The sequence below is a fragment of the Pelobates fuscus genome, chromosome 2 (genome assembly GCF_036172605.1).
Source record: "Pelobates fuscus isolate aPelFus1 chromosome 2, aPelFus1.pri, whole genome shotgun sequence".
Lineage (NCBI taxonomy): Eukaryota > Metazoa > Chordata > Amphibia > Anura > Pelobatidae > Pelobates > Pelobates fuscus.
This window is the reverse complement of record NC_086318.1, coordinates 379741747-379769157: the sequence shown is the minus strand read 5'-3', so window position 1 is coordinate 379769157 and position 27411 is coordinate 379741747. Positions and strand designations below refer to the sequence as shown.

At 42.6% G+C, this 27411-nt stretch overlaps 1 protein-coding gene across 1 annotated transcript; it reads right to left on the bottom strand.

Moving 5' to 3' along the window:
- On the bottom strand, window positions 1-26906 carry LOC134586377 (uncharacterized). The gene is made up of 9 exons (XM_063441856.1): window positions 26754-26906; window positions 21344-21368; window positions 5479-7764; window positions 5068-5133; window positions 3461-3552; window positions 3304-3368; window positions 2452-2609; window positions 1839-1991; window positions 1-439 (listed from the first exon to the last, which is right to left on the bottom strand). Exons 1-9 carry the CDS (start codon window positions 26904-26906, stop codon window positions 114-116), a joined length of 3324 nt encoding a protein of 1107 aa, XP_063297926.1. The 3' UTR covers window positions 1-113.
- Between the last annotated feature and the right edge of the window lie 505 nt (window positions 26907-27411).

The window sequence follows — 27411 nt, the reverse complement described above, 5'->3', positions numbered from 1 at the left end:
CTGTCATGGTGCATATTATATCATACATATTTTATTAAATACTTGCTTTCACCAGTGTTTTGTATAGGCCATATCATTTGTTGATAGACATAGCGATAACAGTTTTGCCACTATTAACACGCAGTTCGCTCGACAGAGATCCTCGTCAGTTCGAGCATGCTGGATGCCTCCAGTGTAGGGCCGTGCTCGGCCAAATGTCGAGATGGAAGGCAGCCTGTGGGTTTTGATAGGTTCAAGCTAGAATCACTCTGCTGGGGGAGTGAGGATTTCTGATGGGAACTTGATGGAGCCGTGGCGCAGTCTTGGAGATTAAAGTTTCCCTTGATGTGTTTTGCTTTTAGCAGCACACATAACACAATCACAGTGACCAACAAAATAGCTACGACGGCCAGAATAGACCCGATCAGGATCTCTAGGTTATCGTACAAGATATAAAAACCTGCAATAAAACAGAATATATTATTAAAAATATATATATATATTTTAAAACATAAAAAACAAATAACCAATAGAATAACTTATTAAGGAACGTTAGGGTTATTCACTAAACTCCAAAATGTATCGAGATAAAACCCGAATGACAAACTGGGGCTAAAATTAGCCAAATCTGTGACTATAACAGAGATATATTTTTTTCCAGATCAGTTATTTTTGTCTAAATAATGCAATTCAGATTCCAATTAGCTACAAGTTCATGTCTAGTGAATGAATCTCTGTGTCCAGTCATATGTTTTTTCAAGATTTAGTTTGATTGAAATATTTTTATGTTCTACTTATTAAAAAGAGTGTTTTTAAACAGGTTAGTCTAGGTCAGCGTTAGGCAGCCTTGAGCACTCCTGATTTTGTGGAGTACATCGCCCCTATTGCTTTGCCATCATTATGGCTGCAAGAGCATTATATTTAACCCACAGTATCTGGAGTGCCAAAGGCTTCCTACCCCCTAGTCTATCTTAACCAGCATTAAGAAAAATGTATGCTTTGCTTGGTACTATATAAACAAACGTTTGCTGTAGAGGGCCTATTTCAGGCCTGGACTGGCCAGCTGGTCATTTATATAAGTTTTGCATCACTATATTACACAAAATATAATTTTTTTTAACTATAGTAGGAATTGTTAGAAATCCAAAGTGAATTTCAAGTGAATTTAAAAGGGACAATAGAGGCACCCAGACTATTTCAACTCCTGGATGTTAACAGACTTTTGGTCCACTGACGCTGGACGTCCTCATGCTCTGCATGAAGACGTCCAGCATCAGCTGTTTCCCCATAGGAAAGCATTGATTCAAGGCTTTCCCATGGGGAGGCCTAATGCCAGCACGGCACTCGCCACACATGTGCATTAGCGCCTGCTCGTCAAGGTACGTCCGAGGGGGCAGAGCCGCAACCCTGCACCTATGGACATCAGTGCTGGGATCAGGTAAGGAAATAAAGGGTTTTTAACCATTTATCCACTGTGGCGGGGGGCGCGAGGGACCTCTAGTGCCAGGAATACAGCTTTGTATTCCTGGCACTATAGTATCCATTTAAGGCCAAAAGAAGTCAGACTGGAAGCTTAGCAGACTTAGATTTTTTTTTTTTTAGTTTGGTTACTTTAGCTCTCAATTTGAAATTCACTTTGAATTCCAAGCAATTCTCACTTTAGTGAACAATCCCGTAAGTGCATGTTAGTGCGAAATGCGTAACACCTGTATTAGAATTTGAGTATGGAACAAGATGGAAGTGATTTGATTGTAACTGCAGTGAAAGCATCTTTTACTAACTCAATCAGCATGAGTGACATCATTATCTCATAGTCAGAGTGAACAAAAAGGTGTTTCATTCTAAATAAGTGGGAGTACCTGTGAGCTGTGCCGAGATGCACACAGTCCCTGGGGATGCAGGAGATTGGTCCTTATACCCATTCATACACTGACAGGAATATGTACCAAACTCATCTAGACAATAAGCGTGGACATCGCATTGCTGGATTCCAGTATGGCATTCATTCACATCTTTAAAGAACGTAAAAGAACAATTTAAGGGTGCTGATTGGACTTTATTCACATGCAAAACAAAACAATAGGATCCATAAGGATAAATTGGGCCACAAAAATGGGCTGCAGTGGTAATGGTACTTGGTGTATTTTAGTAATGCTGTGATTGTATTTGAATTTAGGAATCTAGATATCATCCCATATCTTAAATCGATTCACCCATAATACTTCACCTGGCAATACTTATAGGATTACTAAAGTGATTTCAAAGAGAATTTCCAAATTTTAGGCCAAAATAGTCAATTTGGAAAAAAAATATTTCTCTAAAATTCACACTTCACGTGTATGTATTTTTGTACGAGTAATTTCACTGGTTACTCATTAAACGTGAACCCTACTTAATGTACTTAAAAAATAAAAAATAAATTTAAAGTTTTACTTAGGTTTGCAAGGGATCATGGGAAGTAAAAATATTTACCTTCAACAGAAAACGATAACAGTGTTCCATTCAGTGCCCCCAAGGAAGTGTTTGTAAGATCATTTAATTGGATTTCTAGAAGGTTGGCAATGTCACTTCCTCTCCCTCCATTTTTCAAATACAACCAGTATATCAGTGTTACACGGTTCTCTTCAGGCCTGTAAATATATAGACAGAGGAATTAGGCACGGGTACCATCGTATGAGCCACATGAAATAAAGGGACATCTGGAGTGCCAAAGGTTGCCTACTTCTGGTCTATACAATACATTCAACAAAAATAATGGTTCAATTCCAGACTGGCATGTCCCTTTAATAAACTCAGTATTTACCTCTATATTGGCCTGCTGTGAAACATCTCTATGTAATAGTGCATAATCATTAATGCACGGGGTCATTCATATGTTTATTAGCAGGTTCCTATAAAGGTAAACACTGAATTTATTTACTTTCAATGTGCATTTAATTGAATTGTAGTAATTATGTGACTCCCCAAAATAACACATATTCCTGTTATATATACATTTATTAATTAAAATTTTTTTTTATAGTATTGAATAATTTTTTTTATATATTATCCTCCAGTTTGGCCTTTTAAATTAGATATGTTAAGTTGTATATATTAGTAATTCGATGGTTCTTAATGGCCACTAATGACCGACTAATTTCTAGTAGTTTAACAGTTAGACGGTTAAATAAATTGAGTGCTAAAACATATATATTACAAAAAAAAAAAAACAATCAAAACAATGTCTAGTTTAGGGTAATATCTACCAAAATACACACAAAGATTTCCTTTGAGAGATAAAATAAAAATAAAAAAAATCACATACTACATATATTAGGAACTTGCCTCTTTAGTTTCTTTAACAACAGCGAGCTGTCTGTAATTGGGAGGTAGACCATCTTCTCTTGAATCTTTAAAGAGAAAGAAGAAATGATTCACGTTATTGACTCATGTACTAATTAAATATGTATTGGGAAGGAAATAAGTACATTTCTTCTCTTACTTTCTGAGTAGTGGATTCAATAATCTGAGATTCTAGTTCATTCGAAAGTATCCCTTTGTGTTCCAATTCAACAGAAATTGCAAAAAGACGATCTGTTTAAAATGAGAGGAAAAAAAAATAAAATAATTCAATATTTGAAAACGTGATCTTAACTTTCACCTATTTTACATAAACTCCGTATTTTATTTTGCTGCAGTTTATTTTAAATGGTATTGATGCTAACATTCCAGCTGTTCTCATTGGACATTTTCCGGCCGATATTATTAATGATGCATCTATAAATGCGAATACTGCATTATTTAATTTAATGGATATTTTCTTGTTGGCTGGTTTAATAAATCATCTATAATTATCCAAGGTTTACTCACTATTTCCCCCCAGAGATCTGATCTGCTATCTGCCAAGTCATGGCTATGATTGGTGGGAAGGAAAACGTAATTTGTCAGTGATTGTACAAAACACAATTTCAGTTTGTTTGGTTCTGTGAGTGAGAAGTGACTCACCTTGTTTAAATATTGATGACTCACAGTAGAATTTACACATAAAATATGAATTATTATAGAAGAATTAAATAAATACTATTCATAATGCATATAAACACCCTGGTCTTGCACGCTAATATTAAAACATAATAGAATCACACACGTGGGCTTTTTTATGCCACCCATCAGAGCAAAGAAACCATCCTAGAGTCTGGATGAAGTTACAACAAAATCATCTGCTTTCAAATATTTATCATAACTCAAGAAGAAAACTGACTTTTTTTTGAAGCAAGGAAAATATATCTGACATTTTTAAGAAAATCTACATACGTCTGATTATATTACAGATAGATCTGGAAATATTTGGATACCGACATAATTTTCACAATTTTGGCTCTGTACGCCACCACAATGGATTTGAAATTAAACAACTGAGATGCAATTGAAGTGCAGACTTTCAGCTTTAATTCAAGGGCTTGAAGAAAAATATTGTATGAAACATTTAGGAATTTCAACCATTTTCACACACAGTCCCTTTATTTCCTGGTCTTAAATGAAATGTGAATACCCTCAAATTAAAGCGAGAGAGACTGCAAATTAAGCCCATATTCATTATTTATCTGTAAGTTAAGACAGCGCACACACAAAAATACATTTAAAATTGTACAAGCCTACTTAAAAATCACCTTTCTTAGCAAACAAATATGGGGATTCAGTTTCACCATATGGCCATATTGTGTAGCAGCACCAGTGTGAAATGCATGTTCCGTGTGTGCCCCCTACTCCCCTTTTTCTGTTACAGCGTGTGACCGGGCGGGCCCCTGCTTACAAATACTCACCCGGTGACCTCCTTAATGTGCGGGCTGGCAGCCCCACGGGGGGAAAAAATTGTTGAGGGCAGCGGGGCCCACGGGGCAGCTCCTTTGGGCCCCCCAAAAGTAACTAGGCCTGGGTCAGCTACCCCTTTGCCCCACGTTAAAGACGGCCCTGGGGCAGCAGTCATGCTTCCCCTTCCTTACAGTCCACGGGATTCCTCTACTGTGTTATCTTCATTGTGGTCACAAATTCAACAACAACAACAACAAAAAAAGAAAAAAATTATAATAATTAAAAACATAAATTTACCTCCAGGAGGATGTGGAATACCCAAGTCTATTTTATTTTCAGTGTATGTGGTTGTTTCCTCCTTATCTAAGTAGAAAAGAAGTAAATTTATTTGTAGCCATGATTTGACTGGTTGCAAGATTGGTTACTATACAGCAAGTATAAGAATGTTATTGAACTAATCATATACTTCTCATTTTTTAACCTGTCTATGTAATACAATGAAATATAATCCATAAAAAAAATAAAATGTATTTTTTTTAATTCAGACTGTAGAACACAAAAGACTCCCCATGAGATGATTATCAACAGATAATGACGTATAACATTGATATCTAAGCTAAGAATGTAGCAGAATTCTCAGTATTTTACTCAAAGCGATTCATGCCCAGGACAATACAAATGGGAAAAAATAAAGACAAAAACAACTACCAGGCTGTTCTGCTTCAAGTATGAATTGATTGGAATCAGATGATCGATAGGAGTAAGTGCTTTTTTCTTGCTCCTCGATGATCACTCTGGAGGTAGATATGGAACTGTCCAAAATGTTGTGTCTGCCGTCTCTTGGTTGTGTGTCTATCTGAGAGGGGTTGACTTGCTCGGCTTCATCTAAAACTTTATCTGAAATAATCATATTGGTGTTTTGCATTGGTTCAATATCTTTCGTGTCCATTGTGTTAAAAACATGAACGGCAGGAGAAGGCCCATTAGAAAGGAAAATTCCTAAAATTTGATTTCGGTCTAACAAAGGGTATGTAGAATGAGTATCAAGAGACTTCTTTAATATTTTGCCTTCTTCCATAATATCAAAAGGAATTGATGGTAAAATGTCTTTGGTGCGGATTATGAATGGTGCAATAAAAGACGGTTCCACGGCATCTAAGATGGGAGTTTTAAAAAATTCTTTAGTCAGTAGAGAATGGTTGGGTCCAAAGGCAGACTTTTTCATATTCAAAAATTTTGAATTGGCTGTAAACTCTTGAGATGTTGGCAGCTCAGTCTTTTGTGTTACCAAAATAGCTTTGGGAGTTGCATCCTTTTGGTCAGTTTTACTTGATAATAGATCTGGTGGGGTCAAGATTTCCATAAAATCGTCTAGTATTTCATTATCTTCTTTAGAGTTGAATGGTAATCCACGCATATATTTAACAATATCATCGTCTGACAGGAATGCTGGGGTTAAGCTACTTTCCATGTTGTCTGTAACCAAATCACTTTCAGTGGTGACTGGATTTGAAATGTCATCCTCTATGTACGTTGTAAGGGGGGTTGAACTGGTTCCACTTGATGCCTGTTCACCATTATGTTGGAGTCCTAGAATCTCTTCTGCACTGCGGCTTGAGGCTAGGCCTTTCAGTGTAATGGAAGGTAGAATATCCTCAACTAGAAAATGTTCTCCATAATCAAGGTCTCCTAAAAACTGGTCTGATTTGATCCTTGAGATGCTGCTATTTATGGGACTCATAGAATAATGCAGAGAAACCTCTTCTGTTTTCAGGACCAGGGTGTCTCGCACAGACATTAAATCTGGAAGATGCAATGTGTAGGACGTTAAAGATGTTTCCAATAAGAGATGGTCTCCATTATTGTGTACTGCTCCATGTTCTTCTCCAATTGTGGCAGTTGTGCCATCTTCTGTTGGGTGAATGAAAGAATGTAGAGAAGCGTCATTTGATGTCAGAATCGAGATGTCTGGAATATATGAAGCATCCATTGTCTGCAGTGTAAAGGATGGCACAATGTTCTCAAATAAGGAATTCTGCAATTCTGCAAAACTACTAATTACAGCCACTTCTTCTGTATTTGAGGTAGAATGTGTATTGTTGTAGCCTTCTGCTGGATCCTTTGTAGGGTAGGGGGACCTTTCTAATGCTGCCAGATCTGTGGTACTTGGAATAACAATGTATCCTGTAATTTGGTTTGTAAAATGCTGTAGGGGGGTTTCAGCCATGGAATGGGGTTCTCCATAACTTAGGACTCCTGTAACCTCTTCTTCATTAGGGCTAGGTGAGCTTTCTTCTGCAGAGTGCAAGGAGGAATAAAGACGATCTTCTGCTCTTGTCACATCTAAAGTGTGTGGAAGAAATGTTTGATCCTTTTGGTTTAGAGTCAAAGAGGTTTTATCTGTTGGAAACAATGACGTTTGTTTCCCATTTTTAGGGAGAATTGCTGTGCTGTTCTGTTCATATGTCGTCATATCCAAACCTGTAGGTATAGATGGTTCAGACCTCGGCTTTGATGTACTTTCGATGGCGAGTGTACTTTGCATTATAGGTTCTAGTACACAATGATGGTGGCTTGTGGTATTTCTATGCTCAGGGTCCTCGAAAACATAATATTTTCCTTCAAAGTATTTGGTGGAAGAAATATGTGAAAAACTGCGCCACAGAAACACAATATGGACTGCTATAGCTTCTGTAGCATATACATGGGTATATTTATTCCAACAAGCATATACCACACTGTTTTCAACAGTGGAAGAAACACCTTCAAATATTATTTCATCCTGGTTCTCCTCACAGTTTAAGTTTGTTTGGAAGCCATTAATATAAATTATAATGTGCTTCCCTGGACCAGCCAAAATAGTCCAGTTGCACCAGAGGTAGATATCCCTATTTCCATAAATCACTGGAGGAGAAAATTTTCCATACTCATTTGTAAGTTGGACATGGCAACTTCTTGCAGGGACATAAGCCAACATGGAAGCCAGCCCAAAATCTGAAAAACACAGATATAAATTACTATGTAGAAATCCAGCGTGAGGCTTAGAACTAGAATTTAAAGAAATTATGGTTTGATGGTACTGTGGCCAATGCCGCATTTTCAGCTTTTTACTGAATTTAACTTTTTAGCGAATTACAAAAAAAAAAAATGCCATTCAATAAACATTTTTTTCAAAACAATTTATCGCATGAAGTTATTCGCTGTGACAGTAGAATATGGTTAATGCCTGATCCGAGGATTGACATATATTGCATTGGATGAAGTATGTTACCATAACTACAGCTGGGATCAAATAAGTATTAGAGTACTGAACAAATAAACAAAGCTTTGTTTTAAGAGGATACAGCCAGCATGTGTCAGGCAAACAATTAAAGTCAACAGATCTCTTATGAATCATTGTTTGGCACTGCGACTTCAACCTGAGCAACATATTATACTGTATGCTAAGCTGCTACTACACACAGAATAATACAATGTGAAGTGCAGACTACAAAACAATACATTTAAACAATCTGCTCCTTTCAAAGGGCCTGATCACAAAGGAAAGGGTTTTTAATTAACTGGTATTGATTTTTTTTTAATCTATGAGATCCAGAATCTGTTCTTCATTTCTTCCTGTCTGCTCTAGTTTTCCTTAAAACATAAGACAGAGTAGGGACTACTTTGTTTTACGGAGGTTTTTCTATGCCTGACCAGCTATGACCAGCGGAGGAGCAAAGTCTGCTTCATTTCTTCAGTGTTGTCACATGAAAAGATATAATAAAATATTTACAAAAATGTGAGGGGTGTACTCACTTTTGTGAGATACTGTATATATATATTTTTCCTCACACTACTCTTCACATTCTCTTGCTTAAGTATGGAAATGTAAGAGGGATGTAGGGGAACAAAACTGGTGTGGACTGGCTGACAATGAAATTAGTTAAGGTAATGCTGACTTTGGCATGTTCCCTTACTTGAACACTCACTAGTTATACCTTTTCTCTGTCCCAGACTGTATAACAGGAGCTTCTGCCTGCTAGTAAGGAGAGGAGTGGACAAGTCAGTGCTAGGGGACAGTCCTGAGAAAGCATGAAGCAAGTGCATCATTTGACGCATTTATGCCAAGCTCAGGGTGCTGTCTGCACACTATGCCCTTTGTTGGCCAGCATGCATGATTGGCAGGTAGTCTGATATGCATTCACACCAGGCTGGCCTCCCAATTCATAGACAAATTGATACCGGAGAAACTAACGGAAGCGAAGCACAGAGAGATGGACACAGGTTTCTTCAGGAAGGAAGAGATTCTTTATTGGATCACCGATCGGGACTCAGAGGGACTAGCGTCACCAAAATACCACAAGTTCTGAGCCCCGGACAATAGTGCAGGCTCCTTATATAGGCACATAACTCCTCCCATATTAAGCTCCACCCGCACATTCTCTTGACCAATCAATACAAATAAGAATTAACTTCCTGCTTGACCGCATGGCTTGTCCAGCACAATGGAGGAGGGGAATACTACATCCTGTATTCTTGCACATGCTCCGTACACTACTGATCGTATCTTGCCTCGTGCAACCAACTGATCGATACGTCAGCATATGCACGTACACATGCCACGTGGTAATCTCGGCCTACTAAATTTATTTTTACCGAGATTCCACCACATTCCCCCCTTTGATGCCTCTTGATATTTCACAATTACTTGAGGCATCACTTAACCTTAGTTTGCATACACCGCAAGTTACCTTGAACCAGACCAGACTTATCTTATGATGTGAATCTTCAACACTCATCTTCCTGCATTGGTTCTCCCTGATCTAGAGCCTTATACTTAGAAAATATAGCAGAGAGGAAGGCTGCTGCACAGATAATGGCAATTTATATCAGGCTTTGCACAGACCTAACTACTAAGGGTATAAGACACGGCAGGAGTAGACACAACATTAAAATCAGTAGGACTCCACCTACCACTGCCTTAAGCCCTCCAAACCACTCATACCAGCTACCAAACCAACTACTTGGATTATACCCTTTCCATACCTGAGTAGGCACATGCGCTAGTTTAACCATATGGCTAGTAAGCTCAGCTATTGCTTGCCCTTCGTCATCTATTTGAAGACAGCAATTGCTCAGGTTAAACTTCCCACATACACCTCCCTCTACTGCCAAAAGGTAGTCCAAGGCTAATCTATTTTGGTAGACTGCTGTCCTCATCCTGGTATTATGCTTCGCTAGAAGATTGAGCGCTTGTGATGTTTCGTTAGTAATAATCTCAACCACCGCCTGTAATCTTATAATACGGTTGAGCATATAAATAGGGGTTCTATAACCAAAGGTACCATCTTCTGCCCACGTGGCTGGCCCATAATAATCTATGATACGCTGGGGAGGCCATTCATCATCTTCCCAGGCGCCTATCTCTATGGGTCCCCTTTTCTTCCTATGATTCACATCATACACTTTAACACCTAAAGTCTCACCTGTTTCAATCGGTAACAAGAAGAAGGATGGTTTGAGCATACCCAACACACATGCCCCTTCCCAGTCCTGTGGAAACTCCGAATAGGCTTTCTTACCACAGATCCAGTACAAATTTGCTGGGGCTCTCCAGGTAGATGTGATGGATAAATCAAACCACACATCCTTTAAATTGGCGTATCTAGCAAACGGGTTAGATGGTTCTGAGACATTTGAAGCCGACCACCAAGTTGTATTCTTTGTATCATCATCATAAGCTTTTTGCCCTAGACAAGTTAATTCTCCTACAGAAGTATTATACATTATTCCTTTCCTTGCTATGCAAACATAACCTATGATGGAGGTCTTTAATCTCCACTCAGATTTACCTCTAACACTCATATGATAATCGGCTTGTGTAGATATTAGTTGGTCAACTGCCTCAGAACCGGACATTACCTCCTTTGCTTCCCAAGGCCATTGGTCTCCCATGTTAGTACCTCCACACACATAGCAGTTGGTAACATTAAGACTACCGGCAATACTTTCAGCTAATTCAATGAACATGTTTTTAGCATTATGGGGGATCTTATTATCTATACTCATCTCTTCATAAAAGGAATGGTATACTTGATGAGTTTGGGAGGATACCGTATCAGTCTCTATCCCTATAAACAATACTGTCCCAGGATCTAAACCCGTCCCGTATATCTGAAACCCAAATAAATTGCCATATTTGTCTAAGAACTTATCGGGGTTATTTATAAGTATATGGACTGGGTTGCATTCCATAGACTTACAATATGGGCTGGTAGGCAACTTAGTCACTATCATGTCTTTGTCTACTGTCTGTCCCCAAGTCGCCCACCCCACACAAGACCAATTTGGGCAAAAGTTATAGTCTTTATTTGGGCATCTAGGACTCACATATTTATTTTTACTACTGGGACAAATATATTTATCATTAGACCCATACGTCCTCTCCCATCTAAGATCCCCACATACATTCCACGGCTTTCTACCACTTGATATCGCTTTACACGCATCAAATAGCAGAACACCCGAAGAATGTACGGATTCTAATACTGTCTTATTAATTAGGGTCCCCTGAGGATCTCCATTCCTGAGAGTCAACCAAATTGTACGGGGTTGATACTCTGGACTGAAGCACTTAGGTTCTCCTACTCCTAAATGGCACACACTATAGTCTATATTTAGGTATCTACATCTCGATACATCTCCTTTACACTCGTATTGTGAATGCCAAATTAGGGTTTGGGAAATATGGTTACCTGTTCTTGTAGTCTTAATGCATACCTCACAGCTAGGAGTGTCGGTACCTCTACCTTCCTGAATATAAAAATACACATAAATAAACACTATCATCAACACATCTTTCGCCGTCATCCTCAGTCTTCGTCCGTGCGAAGGCACCTCAGCTTCCAGGATGTAAGGGCTGCAGGGAATGGAGTTCTGCTCGTCTTCACAGGAGTCCCTTCGAGACTTTCCCTGGCTTATAAACTATACGTCGGTGGGCGGACAGGCTTTATTATGGCCTTCTCACTCACGCACCAAATCCCAAAAATAATAAAATTTGTAATCCACAATAATTCCTCGTTACTCCGACTGAGTAGTGCGTTTTAACCGGATCTTGCAGGGATTCTCTGGATCTGCTGTAACTTGCCAAGAATCGACTGCTGCTGGTTTAACCCTGGAGTGATGTATCCACGGAGTCACTTCGGCTACTTTTATTGCTGTAGGGGTAGACAAAAGAACAACATAAGGACCTCTCCACTTGGGCCCTAACGGTACATTATTCCACTCTTTAATCCACACTTGATCTCCTGGATGATAACTATGAACTGGGGGATAAATATTCACAGGTAATCTATCTTGTACCCATTTCTGTACCTCCTCCATAGTCTTACCCAACTCTACAACCTGCTGCCGGGTAATTCCTTCTCCCAACTGACTCAAGTCCCCCCTTAAGTTACCAAGTACGGGAGGTGGTCGCCCATACATGATTTCAAAAGGAGAGAGGCCCATCCTTCTGGTAGGGGTACTGCGGATTCGCAATAAAGCTATGGGTAAGAGAACGTTCCACTTAAGTTGGGTTTCCTGACACATTTTAGCCAACTGATTCTTAATAGTTCTATTCATTCTCTCTACCTTACCAGAACTCTGGGGTCTATATGCTGTATGAAGCCTCCACTTTATACCAAGCATATGAGTCAGTTGTTGTAGGCACTGATGAACAAAAGCTGGACCATTGTCCGATCCTATAGAACAGGGTAGTCCATATCGGGGTATTATTTCTCGTAGCAGGAATCTCACAACTTCTCCTGCTTTCTCTGTACGAGTAGGACATGCTTCTACCCAGCCTGAATAGGTGCACACAATTACCAGCAGGTAACGATGTCCACCCGATTTAGGCATCACTGTAAAGTCAATTTGTAAATCGGACATGGGGAGTCCCCCCATAAACTGGACTCCTGGTGGCTTTACTGGTCCTTGTCTTGCATTATTTTTAGCACACGTTACACATCTTCGTACAATGGCCTGAGTCAAGTTGGACAATCTTGGTATGTAGAAATGTTTTCTGAGAGATTCTTCTGTGCTGTCTCTCCCAGAATGTGTCCCGTTGTGATAATTTTGGACAATTTCTACCGCTAGTGATGCTGGTATGACTATTCTTCCATCTTCTAGCTGATACCACTTGTTCTCCAAATACTTTCCTGGTTCAGTCTTTAACCACTCCTCTTCTTGAGCTGTATAAACTGGAGTCCATTGGGACAGTGGAGTTGGTATAAGAGCAGCTATATGCCCCACATATTCCTGTCTTCCTGATTCAGCAGCACGCTTAGCTGCACTATCTGCCATCCGATTTCCTTTGGTTACATCACCATCTCCTCTCAGATGCGCTCGACAATGTATGATACCGACTTCTTTCGGCTCCCACACTGCTTCCAATAGTTGTAGGATTTCAGCTGCGTACTTGATTTCTTTGCCTTCTGAATTCAGTAGTCCTCTTTCTTTATACAAAGCTCCGTGGGCATGAGTGGTTAAAAACGCATATTTGGAGTCCGTGTAGATGTTCACTCTTAAACCTTCAGCCAATTGTAACGCTCGTGTCAGTGCTATCAATTCTGCCTTTTGTGCTGATGTCCCTTTCGCCAGTGGCCGAGCTTCTATCACCTTGTCTATTGTTGTCACTGCATATCCTGCATAGCGGATCCCTTCTTTCACATAACTACTGCCGTCGGTATAATATTGAACATCGGGGTTCTGGATGGGGAAATCACGAAGATCTGGTCTACTTGAGAATACTTCATCCATTACTTCCAAACAATCATGTTGACTTTCAGTAGGTTGTGGCAAAAGGGTAGCTGGATTTAAGGTGTTTACAGTCTCTAAATGCACTCTTGGGTTTTCACACAACATTGCTTGATACTTGGTCATACGGCTGTTACTAAACCAATGATTTCCTTTGTAATCCAACAACGTCTGTACTGCATGTGGGACTCGTACATAAAGTTCTTGACCCAGAGTGAGTTTATCGGCTTCAGCTACTAGCAGGGCGGCTGCAGCTACGGCTCTTAGACAAGGTGGAAGTCCGCTGGCCACTGCATCCAATTGCTTAGACATGTAGGCAACAGGTCTTTGCCATGATCCCAAGTACTGTGTCAATACTCCCACAGCCATTCTTCTTTGCTCATGTACATACAGGTAGAATGGTCGTGTGTGATCAGGTAGACCTAATGCTGGGGCACTCATCAAAGCCTTCTTCACATCTTCAAATGCCGTTTGCTGTTCTTGGGTCCACAAGAAGGGGTCGTGCTCTGTACCTTTGATAGCTGCGTACAGAGGTTTTGCCAGTATCGCGTAGCTGGGAATCCATATCCTACAGAAGCCTGCTGCCCCCAAGAATTCTCGCACTTGTCTTCTATTCTTGGGTATCGGTATTTGGCACACAGCTTCTTTTCTCTCTGGCCCCATAATTCTTTGACCTTCAGAGATATGGAATCCCAGATATTTGACAGTTGGCAAACACAACTGAGCCTTCTTTCTAGACACCTTGTATCCTGCCTTCCAGAGAATGTGTAGTAGATCGTGCGTTGCTTGCTGACAGATTTCTTTTGTAACTGCTGCTATCAACAAGTCATCTACATATTGTAACAATACACACTCTCCTGGGATGGACTCGAAATCCAGTAGATCTTGACTTAGAGCTGAACCAAATAGGGTAGGTGAATTTTTAAACCCTTGGGGCAGTCTTGTCCAGGTCATTTGGCGTTTTGAGCCCGTTACAGCGTTCTCCCATTGGAAAGCGAAAATACATTGACTTTCTGCGGCAATTCGGAGGCAAAAGAAGGCATCTTTGAGGTCTAAGACTGTAAAGTAAGTAGCCCCGCCCGGAATTAAAGCAAGCAGGTTATATGGATTGGGTACAACTGGATGTATACTAACAACCGCATCATTGACTGCTCTCAAGTCCTGCACAGGTCGATACTCATCTGTACCGGGCTTTTGAACAGGCAGCAATGGGGTGTTCCAGGGGGAAGTACAGAATTTAGGATACCATACCGTATGAACTTATCCAGATAAGATTGGATGTTCTTCTTAGCCTTCTGCGGGATGTGATATTGTCTTGGGCTCACTGGATAAACCCCAAGTTTTAGTTCAATTTTAATAGGTGGAATATTGCGGGCCAGTCCTGGTGGGTTGTTCTCTGCCCAAACTCCTGGTATGTTGAATAATGACTCATCACTCCTAGGGTTTTGGCTAGTCAACGCTGTATAAAGTCGCCACTCTTCTTCCTTTGGTACGCATAATGTCATAATACCTGAAGGTCCATTAAACTTTAAGGATGTTGTTCCATTTGGTAGGAACGTAATCTGCGCTTGTAACTTAGATAGCATATCACGTCCCAGCAATTGGACTGGACATTCAGGCATATAAAGGAATTGATGTTTTACTACGTGGCCTCCCAATGTACAGAGTCGACTTTTAAGAACCGGTTTTTCAGCACTTCTTCCAGTTGCTCCTATTACAGTAATAGTCCTTCCAGATGGAGGAGCAACTAGATTAGTCACCACTGAATGTTCAGCACCAGTGTCGATCATGAACGCACTCCTTTTTCCCCCTATTGATACATCGACCATAGGCTCCGCTCGACCAAGGGGGATGGAGCCCGGTCGGTATCAATAGTCCTCCATGACCGTGTCAGCCAATCCTACAAAGTCCCTGCCTTCTCTATCGCGGGACCTTTGCGCTGCTGGTATATACCTATCTTCCCTAACACTTCCTCTGTTCCCATTGCTCCCTCTATTACCATTACTCCCTCCGGGGGCCTCCTCTACCTCTCGCTCTGCCTCTAAAGTTTCCGTAACCTGCCCTGGGTTGGTCTCTCTCGTACTGCTCTCTTTGTGGACATTCATTCCTCCAATGCCCTTCTTCCTTGCAATACGCGCACTGATTCCTACTCAAAGGCTCCCTATTCCATCTACTATCGCCTCTATCTGGGCCCCGCCTATCTACGCCTGCGATCGCTACCGCTAGCATGTCTGCCTTTCTACGCATCTTGCGCTCTTCCTCTTTCTTACTTTCTGTTTCTCTATTCATATATACCTTATTCGCTACCTCCATTAGTTGGGTGATGGACATACCTGCAAACCCTTCTAACTTCTGTAGCTTGCGCTTAATATCTCCGTAAGCTTGGCTGACAAAGGCGGAGTTCACCATTCGGGAATTATCTGCGTCTTCCGGATTAAAGGGGGTATACAAGCGGTATGCCTCCAATAATCGGTCATAAAAGACACTGGGCGCTTCATCACTTTTCTGAATCACCTCAACTGTCTTCGACATATTAATGGCTTTCTTTCCTCCGGCTTTCATGCCAGCAATTATAGCGTCTCTATAGGCTCTGAGTTGAACCATATCAGCACCATTTACATTCCAATCGGGATCGGTGTTGGGATAATGTGTTGCGGCCCATGCTGATGGATTGGCTTGGTTTAAAGTACGGGCTTTATCCTCTAGTGCTTTAATGGCCGCTTGATTAATTCTTGTCCTTTCCTCATTGTTGAACAAAGTCATTAATAACTGCTGGCAATCAGCCCATGTCGGGTTATGTGTCTGTACTATTGAGGTGAACAGATCAGTCATAGCTTGTGGTTTCTCAGTATACGAGAAATTGTGGGTCTTCCAATTTAAGAGGTCGGTTGTTGTGAACGGGACATATACAAAGACTGGGTCAGCATGTGCCATTTGGCCTGCGGCATCGATATAGGCTGACCCAGGATTCAGACGAAGAGGCATCTGATAGTATTTTAATTGTTGGGTACCGGTCAGTTGTCGGGTTTGTATGGGGCTACGTGGAGGGGCGTCAGTCATAGGTTCCAGTCGGGGAGAAATAGGGTATGGGGATGTGGGAGCTTGGTTTTGGGAAAAGGTTGTAAATAAAACACTTCGAGTCGAGCTAGATGAAGCTTGACCGGAAGTCTGAAGTGGCGCCAAATCAGGATATTCGGATTTAATGGGGGTTGGTTCTGATTCCGGAAGGGGAGATTTAGTACGAGAGGGGGTGGATTCTGTACTGGAGGAGGAAGCGGAAGTGGATGAGGGTAATGAGGGAAGGGTTGCAGGACTTCCTGCATTTGCGTCACTTCCTCTTAAGGGAAAGTAAGGGGGCGGCAAATGGATCTCGGACTCAGGGGGCGTGTCCAAAATGGGCCTAACACCAGTCCTAGTGGACAAACAAGTCCTAGCTACCATGAGGCGACATTGCTCCTCGTGGCATGTCTGGAGCCATTTTGGCGAGTCATTTACGGCCTGTCTCCAACAATCAATATAGGGAAACTGGCCGTAAAGTTCAGGCCTACCCGATACAGCCACGTGTAAGCGCTGTACCAGAGTTGGATCCAAACTGCCACGTGGCGGCCATGCCGCAACCAAAGTAGGCCACTCCCTAGTACACAAAGTGACCAAACGTACAGGAGACATTTTTACCCCAAAATCACATGTTTTGAATCCCTTTTTAAAATTCTTCACCATACAACCTAAGGGATCCGGAATCGTTGACTGCGACGCGCCCATACTTATCAATGGAACGTCGTTGACAACGAATACTATGCACGCGTACTATTCAACAGTCACACCCGTTTCCTCTGGCAACAGCACCACGTGGTACAGTTACCAAGTGAAACGTATACAATAACACAATAAACACTCAGGGAATTCCCGTACACACACAGCTGTTACACCAGTCACTAAACAATCAATATTATGCCCATTGGCGAAACTATACAGTCACCCACGCTATAATTCTCTATATACGAATTACCCGTCTATAACACACCCCAGTAACATCGTCTTTTACAAATAGCGGTTACAGTACGGTTAGCATAGGTCAAAGCACAAGTTAAGGTCACAATACAATTATTAGTGGTTATGGTGTTAAACATGCAATGGACGACAATGATTAGTACTTATATACAGTGTCAGTAAATATACAGGGTTATGGTACCGTGCACTATAATACAGCAACACACTATTAACACTCTCGCTAGACGGCTGAGCTCGCGCTATCTAACAAGATATACACTTTACTAAACAATCTTTATCACATTTACAATTCCCAACTAAACTATTGGCCAGTACCTTGATGGACTACCTAAAACTATATACACCCGTTTTGGTTAGCCACACTGCCCAAGCACCACATATGGCGAGCTAGAGGACCGAATTTACACAGGCGCCTCTTAGTCGATTACTATCAAAAATCTAGTGGGTTCCAAATTTACACGCCTTCCCACTTAGCCAAGATAGGTTGAGAGCTAGCGAACCGAATTTACACAGGCGCCGCTTAGTCTCCCGGTCCCTCCGACCTAGCGAACGTAATATACACCCTAGAACGCTAGTCTAGACAAGACACCGGTGTCCGGCTAGGGCTATTTACACAGGACCCCGCCTGACTAACCAAATCAAACGGTCTGACTAAAGAGCGTTCGATTGAGCGGTGCGCCTTCGCTCCTTCCCTCCGACAGAGGGGGCAGATTCCATACACAAATAACCCCTTATGGGCCTACCGCACAATCGGTATACCCCTAGTGGGTCTGCCGTCTAAAACAGCAGTTGTCTTACCTCCTCGTTCCTGAACCTGAGTTCACACTCATCGACGGGGACACCCCAGCACTTCTCACGTAGAGGCCGATGATCTCCTGGACAACAGACCAGTGGCGCCGAGACGAAGGGAGGTCCACGCAGAAGTTCAGGGGTGCAGCCGTAGAGAACGTGGGCAAAGATAGACCGTCTCACGCCTCTGCCTCTCAGCTACCGTTGAACGATGAGCTTCCCGGCCAATGCACCAAATGATACCGGAGAAACTGACGGAAGCGAAGCACAGAGAGATGGACACAGGTTTCTTCAGGAAGGAAGAGATTCTTTATTGGATCACCGATCGGGACTCAGAGGGACTAGCGTCACCAAAATACCACAAGTTCTGAGCCCCGGATAATAGTGCAGGCTCCTTATATAGGCACATAACTCCTCCCATATTAAGCTCCACCCGCACATTCTCTTGACCAATCAATACAAATAAGAATTAACTTCCTGCTTGACCGCATGGCTTGTCCAGCACAATGGAGGAGGGGAATACTACATCCTGTATTCTTGCACATGCTCCGTACACTACTGATCGTATCTTGCCTCGTGCAACCAAATGATCGATACGTCAGCATATGCACGTACACATGCCACGTGGTAATCTCGGCCTACTAAATTTATTTTTACAGAGATTCCACCACAAAATGTCTATGGAGGATCCTGTGAGACCATCGGAGCCTCCTAAAACAATGCCTTATATTTCAGTCACTATTGAAGGTTGGGGAAAATGACAAAAACTTGACAGAATTAGAAGTGGATGAGGGGAGTGAAAGACACACAAAGTGGATGGGGGGAGAGAAAGACACACAAAGTGGATGGGGGAGAGAAAGACACACAAAGTGGATGGGGGGGAGAGAAAGACACACAAAGTGGATGGGGGGAGAGAAAGACACACAAAGTGGATGGGGGGAGAGAAAGACACACAAAGTGGATGGGGGGGAGAGAAAGACACAAAGTGGATGGGGGGAGAGAAAGACACAAAGTGGATGGGGGGGAGAGAAAGACACACAAAGTGGATGGGGGGAGAGAAAGACACACAAAGTGGATGGGGGAGAGAAAGACACACAAAGTGGATGGGGGGAGAGAAAGACACACAAAGTGGATGGGGGGAGAGAAAGACACACAAAATGGATGGGGGGAGAGAAAGACACAAAAATGACTGGGGGAGAAGAAGACACACAAATGGGCCTTTAGGAAGTGCGCCCCTCCCTCCCCCCCCAAAGAAATGATCTTGCAGCAGGCCATGTCTATATTAGTTTTGCCACTGTTCCAAAGTGAATCTTTATTCCACTGTTGCTACTGAGCTATCTGTTATAATGTATAGAAAAGGGCAAGCAAACATGCAAACATTGTTTTGTAATATTACCTTCTGATGTTACTGAGCTATTACAGTGATTATTCGGAGTATGTTTTGAGTTAATCTAACAGGGTTATTCACTAAACTGAGAATTGGTAGCAATTCAAAAGTGAATTTCAGAGTCAGGCCAAAATAGCCAAGTTAAAATGTATCTCCTGGCAATTATTATTCACTTTAGCAGACTTCAGAGGGACACTAGAGGGCACCCAGACCATTTCATCTCATTGAAGGAGTCTGGGTGCAGTGTCCCTGTCCCCCTTAGTCCTGTAATGGGAAACATTACAGTTTTTAAGACAGCCACTAGATGTGCTTCCTGGATTTTGACTTTGTGAAATAACGCTGGACGTCCTCACGCTCTGCATGAGGACATCCAGTGTCAGAGAAAACCACTTAGGAAAGCATTGAGACAGTGCTTTCCTGTGGGGATGGCCTAATGGCTGCACGTGCGCATTAGGACCCCATCAGATGACATCTGAGGAGGCAGAACACAACCCAGAGCTGAGACACATTGTTGCCAAAGGGGAGGCCGTGAGGGAGGGGGGTACAGAGGGCACTATTGTGTTTTGAAGCAATGCTTCGGCTCTGCTATTGAGACGTTATCAAGCCTAACATGCAGAGTTATTGCAAGCTGTTTTTTGGTACACATTCAATTAAAATGAAAAATGCATGCATGTTTTCATTCAGGGTATATTAGCTAAATATAGATTTTTTTGCCAATGCCAAATTGCTCCTTTAATGTATAAAGTCCCCTTTCTATATAGATTTTTTTTCTTGGTAGCAGGTCCAGGGGAGGGAGCACCAGGGCAAGGTCTCCACCCCCACCCAAGGTGTTACATAAGACAGATACCCATGTTGGTTATCTGTGTATCAATTCATTTTTTTTTTTTTTTTTGGCCAGTTTCAACCAAAACACCTTTGGGAACCACTTTTGAAGCAGTAGCCACCCACTTTGCCTGCTCTTTCAGCCCTGCACTTTAAGGGCATAAACTATTGTGGTACTTTTCCCTTGTAAGCTGCACCCTGCTTCTCCCAATACTCTCTATGGCTGGGCTGAGAACAGAAAGAGCCGGTTGCTATTCTCTGCAACATGTCCTAGCCATTCGCAAGAGCCAAATGGAAGAGACAGGAAAATGGCAAACAGATACATGGAGCCACCAAAAAGCTACAGAACCAAATAAGGGAGAAAGACAGTGACTGTGTGTTATGGAGCTTGTTTGTGTGTGATAGCAAGGTTGTCTGTGTGTATCAGTGAGAATGTCCAACTGTGAGCTTGTCTGCGTGTCAGTGTCTTTGCCTGTATGTGCCTATGAGATTGCCTGTCAGTGAGTTGTCTGTTTTATTATTATTATTTTTTTTAATATTTTTTTTCGTGAGCTTATCGGTTTAGTTTTTTTTCCAGCGAGCTTGTGAGTGTGTTCGTCTGTCAGTTATCAGTCAGTGATAAATATGTGTACACATATGGAAGTATTCAGCTGTATAAAATGCAAGAAACGTCTTCAAAGTCATAACAGAAAGCACGGAAGATTACCTGAAACCTCTTCTTGAACGGCAACATGTCTTCCACCATGTAGATTATACAGAATTTAAACATGATTTCAATCAAATACTTACCTACATCAAAGGGATTTTCATTTTTCTGTGAGTAAAAAAAAAAAAAAGAAAATGATGACATTGGTAACAGCGCGTAAACATTGTAAAAGTAGGCTTACAGACTATTAGCATGTGATCAGTATGTCCCCTAAGATTACTGACTGGGTACATTTACCCCAATTTACCCAAAACAACGTTTACCATTGTATATTCAATCAGGTATGCCTGGAGCAGGCGAGATTCCCAAATGACTCCACTTGCTTTGCTGCAAATTCAACACAAACTACCGTATATACTCGAGTATAAGCCGACCCGAATATAAGCCGAGGCCCCTAATTTTACCCCCAAAAATTGGGAAAACTTATTGACTCGAGTATAAGACTAGGGTGGGAAATGCAGCAGCTACTGGTACATTTCTAAATAAAATTAGATCCTAAAAAAATTATATTAATTGAATATTTATTTACAGTGTGTGTATATAATGAATGCAGTGTGTGTATATAATGAATGCAGTGTATATAATGAATGCAGTGTGTATATGAATGCAGTGTGTATATGAATGCAGTGTGTATATGAATGCAGTGTGTATATGAATGCAGTGTGTGTATGAGTCCAGTGTGTATATAATGAATGGAGTGCAGTGTGTATATGAGTGCAGTGTGTGTACAATGAATGCAGTGCAGTGTGTGTATGAGTGCAGTGTGTATGCAGTGTGTGTATGAGTGCAGTGTGTGTGTGTGAGTGCAGTGTGTGTATGAATGCAGTGTGTGTATGAATGCAGTGTGTATATAATGAATGCAGTGCAGTGTGTGTGTATGAGTGCAGTGTGTGTGAGTGCAGTGTGTGTGTATGAGTGCAGTGTGTATGCAGTGTGTGTATAATGAATGCAGTGCAGTGTGTGTATATGAGTGCAGTGTGTGTGTGAGTGCAGTGTGTATGAGTGCAGTGTGTGTGAGTGCAGTGTGTATATAATGAATGCAGTGCAGTGTGTGTGTGAGTGCAGTGTGTGTATGTGTGAGTGCAGTGTGTGTGTGTGCAGAGCATTGGTGGGGGGTGGGCATTTTATTAATTATTATTTAATTATTATTTTTATATTTTTTTTATGTTATTTTTTTAGGTAACTATTTTTTTTATTTTATTATTAATTGTATTATTATTTTTATGTTATTATTTTAATATTTTTTTTCTTATTATTATTTGTTTTATTATTAATATTTTTTCGTCCCCCCCCCGCTTGTTAGCTGGCCAGGGAGGGGGGCTCTCACTCCCTGGTGGTCCAGTGGATGGGCTGTAGGAGGGGGGCTGTCAGGAAGCTGTAACTTACCTTCACAGCAGCTCCTGTCAGCTCCCTTCTCTCTTCTCCGGTGCGTGCAGCTCCCAGGTCAGCTCCCTCTGCAACTCTCGCGGCCGCGCGGAGCATTGCCACGGTAATCCGTGGCAACGCTCTGACCCTGCATCTCTCGCGAGAGTTGCAGAGGGAGCTGACCTGGGAGCTGCACGCACCGGAGAAGAGAGAATGGAGCTGACAGGAGCTGCTGTGAAGGTAAGTTACAGCTTCCTGACAGCCCCCGGTCCATGTCTGTATTATGGCAATGTAAATTGCCATAATACAGACAACTGACTCGAGTATAAGACGAGTGGGTGTTTTTCAGCACAAAAAATGTGCTGAAAAACTCGTCTTATACTCGAGTATATACGGTACATACAAGAACAAATAAACTAGCGGGTTTTCTGCTGAACTCTGCAAATATCTACAGACCAAACATTAAAGATCCCTGTCAAAATGTGGAGTAGATAGGTAGGTGCCATGTATATAGATAATGGCCTTACCTGACCAATTACTTATCAATGTTCATAGTTCACTAAGACTATATACACAATTAGCAACCTGTGAGTTCATTTCAACCTAATGACAAACCAGGATTGCCACACATATAGGCATGGGCGTCCGCAGGAATGTTTCCAGGGGGGGGCATAATTGTAATGACATCTATGCTTGGCCTCTTTTTGACAGTGTCATGAAGGGGAGGAGCATAGTCATTATCACATAAAGCCAGGGTGAATCGCGTTTTCACAACTATGGTGTCAGGAATACACGTTTGTATTCCTGACACTATAGTGTTCCTTTAAAGGACCACTCTAGTGCCAGGAAAGCATACTCGTTTTCCTGGCACTAGAGTGCCCTGAGGGTGCCCCCACCCTCAGGGACCCCCTCCCGCCCGGCTCTGGAAAGGGGAAAGGGGTAAAAACTTACCTTTTTCCAGCGCTGGGCGGGGAGCTCTCCTCCTCCTCTCCGCCTCCGTTCCTCCCCGTCGGCTGAATGCGCACGCGCGGCAAGAGCTGCGCGCGCATTCAGCCGGTCACATAGGAAAGCATTCATAATGCTTTCCTATGGACGCTTGCGTGCTCTCACTGTGATTTTCACAGTGAGAATCACGCAAGCGCCTCTAGCGGCTGTCAGTGAGACAGCCACTAGAGGAAATAGGGGAAGGCTTAACTAATTGATAAACATAGCAGTTTCTCTGAAACTGCTATGTTTATAAAACAATTAGTTAACCCTAGCTGGACCTGGCACCCAGACCACTTCATTAAGCTGAAGTGGTCTGGGTGCCTAGAGTGGTCCTTTAAGCAAATTAAAGGAACATTCTGGTCACCATAACAACTTCATCTAAATGAAAATGCTATGATGCCAGGAAGCCCCTGTGTGCTCTTTCCTTTAAGGGGTTAAACCGCTCTCAAATCGTTTAACCCCAAAGGCTTCCTCTAGCTGCAGGTCCCTCAGTGGTATTCGGCATCTGAAACGGAGTGTCAGGAAGTGCAGATTGACGTCAGGCATGGGTGCCGCTGATTGGCTAGAGTTGACAGTTGATGCTCTAAGCCAATCGCCAGTTCCCGTTTCATAACTTTTTAAAAACTTTTTTATGAATGGGGAGCTACTGATTGGCTTAGAGTGCCAGCTGGCCGCTCTAGCCAGTCAGCAACACCCCTACCCAGCGGCACTCTTTGCTTCCTGACACTCAGTAAATAAAAGTGAACACATTAACAATTATATTTTTTTTTTACCTGGGGAGATGAGAAGGTCCAGAGTTTCCCTGCCAGCCCCAGGTACCAAAGCCTTATGATGTGGTGTCCAGAATAAAGTGGAGGGTTCACTTAATTTGACCTTCCTGCTCCAATCTCCTTTTCTCCTTCATTTGACAGTCTTCTTTTTCTTCTGACACGGTCTTCTATATTTGGCTCCTTCTGCTCCTTTACCTTTCTATTCCTTTCTGCTTATTTTGCGCCCTTCTGCTCCTTTCTCATTCTGATTCCTTTCTGCTTCTTGCAGACCCTTTCTGCTCCTTCTCCTACTTTAGCTTTGTGCTCCTTCTGATTCTTTCTGCTCCTTTACCTTTGTGCTCCTTCTGTCCCTTCCTGCTCCTTGCAGACCCTTGCTGCCCCTGCTCCTTGCATACCCTTCCTGCTCCTTGCAGACCCTTCCTGCGCCTTGCTGCCTCTGCTCCTTGCAGACCCTTCATGCTCCATGCTGCCCCTGCTCCTTGCAGACCCTTCCTGCTCCTTGCAGACCCTTCATGCTCCATGCTGCCCCTGCTCCTTGCAGACCCTTCCTGCTCCTTGCTGACTCTTCATTTAGGCCCACCAAACCCCCCATGCCTCACTTGCCTAATCTATAGGCTGCCCCCCCCATGCCTCACTTGCCTAATCTACAGGCTGCCCCCCCATGCCTCACTGGCTTAATCTATAGGCTGCCCCCTTTGCCTCATTCCCCCCCCCCCATGCATCACTCCCCTAATATATAGGCTGCCCAAACATGCCTCACTCCCCTAATATATAGGCTGCCCTCACATGCCTCACTCCCCTAATATATAGGCTGCCCTCACATGCCTCACTCCCCTAATATATAGGCTGCCCCCCCATGCCTTACTCCCCTAATATATAGGCTGCCCCCCCATGCCTTACTCCCCTAATATATAGGCTGCCCCCATGCCTTACTCCCCTAATATATAGGCTGCCCCATGCCTTACTCCCCTAATATATAGGCTGCCCCATGCCTTACTCCCCTAATATATAGGCTGCCCCCCCATGCCTTACTCCCCTAATATATAGGCTGCCCCCCCATGCCTTACTCCCCTAATATATAGGCTGCTACCCCCATGCCTTACGCCCCTAATATATAGGCTCCCCCCATGCCTTACCCCCCTAATATATAGGCTGCCCCTACCATGCCTTACCCCCCTAATATATAGGCTGCCCCTACCATGCCTTACCCCCCTAATATATAGGCTGCCCCTACCATGCCTTACCCCCCTAATATATAGGCTGCCCCTACCATGCCTTACCCCCCTAATATATAGGCTGCCCCTACCATGCCTTACCCCCCTAATATATAGGCTGCCCCTACCATGCCTTACCCCCCTAATATATAGGCTGCCCCTACCATGCCTTACCCCCCTAATATAAAGGCTGCCCCTACCATGCCTTACTCCCCTAATATATAGGCTGCCCCCCCATGCCTTACTCCCCTAATATATAGGCTGCCCCCCCATGCCTTACTCCCCTAATATATAGGCTGCCCCCCCATGCCTTACTCCCCTAATATTTAGGCTGCCCCCCCCCCATGCCTTACTCCCCTAATATACAGGCTGCCCCCCCATGCCTTACTCCCCTAATATACAGGCTGCCCCCCATGCCTTACTCCCCTAATATACAGGCTGCCCCCCCATGCCTTACTCCCCTAATATACAGGCTGCCCCCCCCATGCCTTACTCCCCTAATATATAGGCTGCCCCCCCATGCCTTACTCCCCTAATATATAGGCTATTTTAAACCCCCCTCATCTCATCCCTCACTTACCTGATCTGTAGGCTGTCTCTGGCTGCATGTGTTGCTCCCCTGAGGTTTCACTCAGCAGAGAGAAGCAGGGATAGATGCAGCTTCCTGTCCCTGTCTCTCCTGTTGCAGTCATTTTAAATCTCACACGAAAATTAGCAGAACAAGCTGAAAAATCCGGGGGGGGGGGGGGAAAGGGCCCCTCCTTGCCCCCCCCCTGCGGACGCCCATGCATATAGGGTGCAGAGCTTAACCCCTTAAGGACCAAACTTCTGGAATAAAAGGGAATCATGACATGTCCCACATGTCATGTGTCCTTAAGGGGTTAAATTAGGTTACCCCTCATTTTGTTCTACGAATATTACACGACATGGCTCAAAATCCTATACTATGAGACAGTCAGACAGGCCTACAAGGCTGGAGGATTGCATGGCGCATGCACCAGAAATTAATTTCTACTCTCCAGGGTTGCATTTTTACTTGCCAATGGCTAGTAGGCGACTGGAAATATTGAACATTGTCATACAAAAAGAATGTCAGAATTCTTAGACATATTCAGGACAAAATAAGCGAGGGTCACAGGTATATTCAGTTTACTCACAGGTTCATCCCATCTGGATCCGAAGTATTCATTCATATGCGTTCCCAGAACAAAGGCGAGAAGTAGATGCGAAAATACCAAAAGCTGATTCATTGTGAAAATCCTGTAAGTCAAGTAATATAAATCGTTTACAGATGAAACCACAAACGGCATTACGTTCTGGTAACCTTAACCTTCAGTTGTTAATTAGTGATTCTGTTGTATGAAAAGTAAATTACATTGACATAAAATTTAATTATATATATTTTCTTTGGGTGAAAATAGTCATGTTTTTACATAGCTGTGATTTTACTATGAGTAAGGGGGGACTTAATACGCTCACATATTAGGGGTGTTGATATTCTGTTTTTTTAATTTATTTTTATTAGTCTTCTATACAATTAGTGCAGTTTCATAAGCCCACTTTCTGTCCTTCCCTGCCTACACTCAGGGTTTCTGTTTTTTTTTTTCTATTCTGTAGTGTTTCTATTTTTTTGCTATTTTTACATTTTTCTATTTTTTTGCTGTACAAAATACTGCAGTATATGTTGTTATGATTTAGAATTTAGAAGTTGAAGTTCAACTGTTAAAGGGACACTATAGGCACCCAGACAATTCAGCTCCTTGAAGTGGTCTGGGTGCACGGTCTCTGTCCCCCTTAGTCTTGCTATGTAAATCA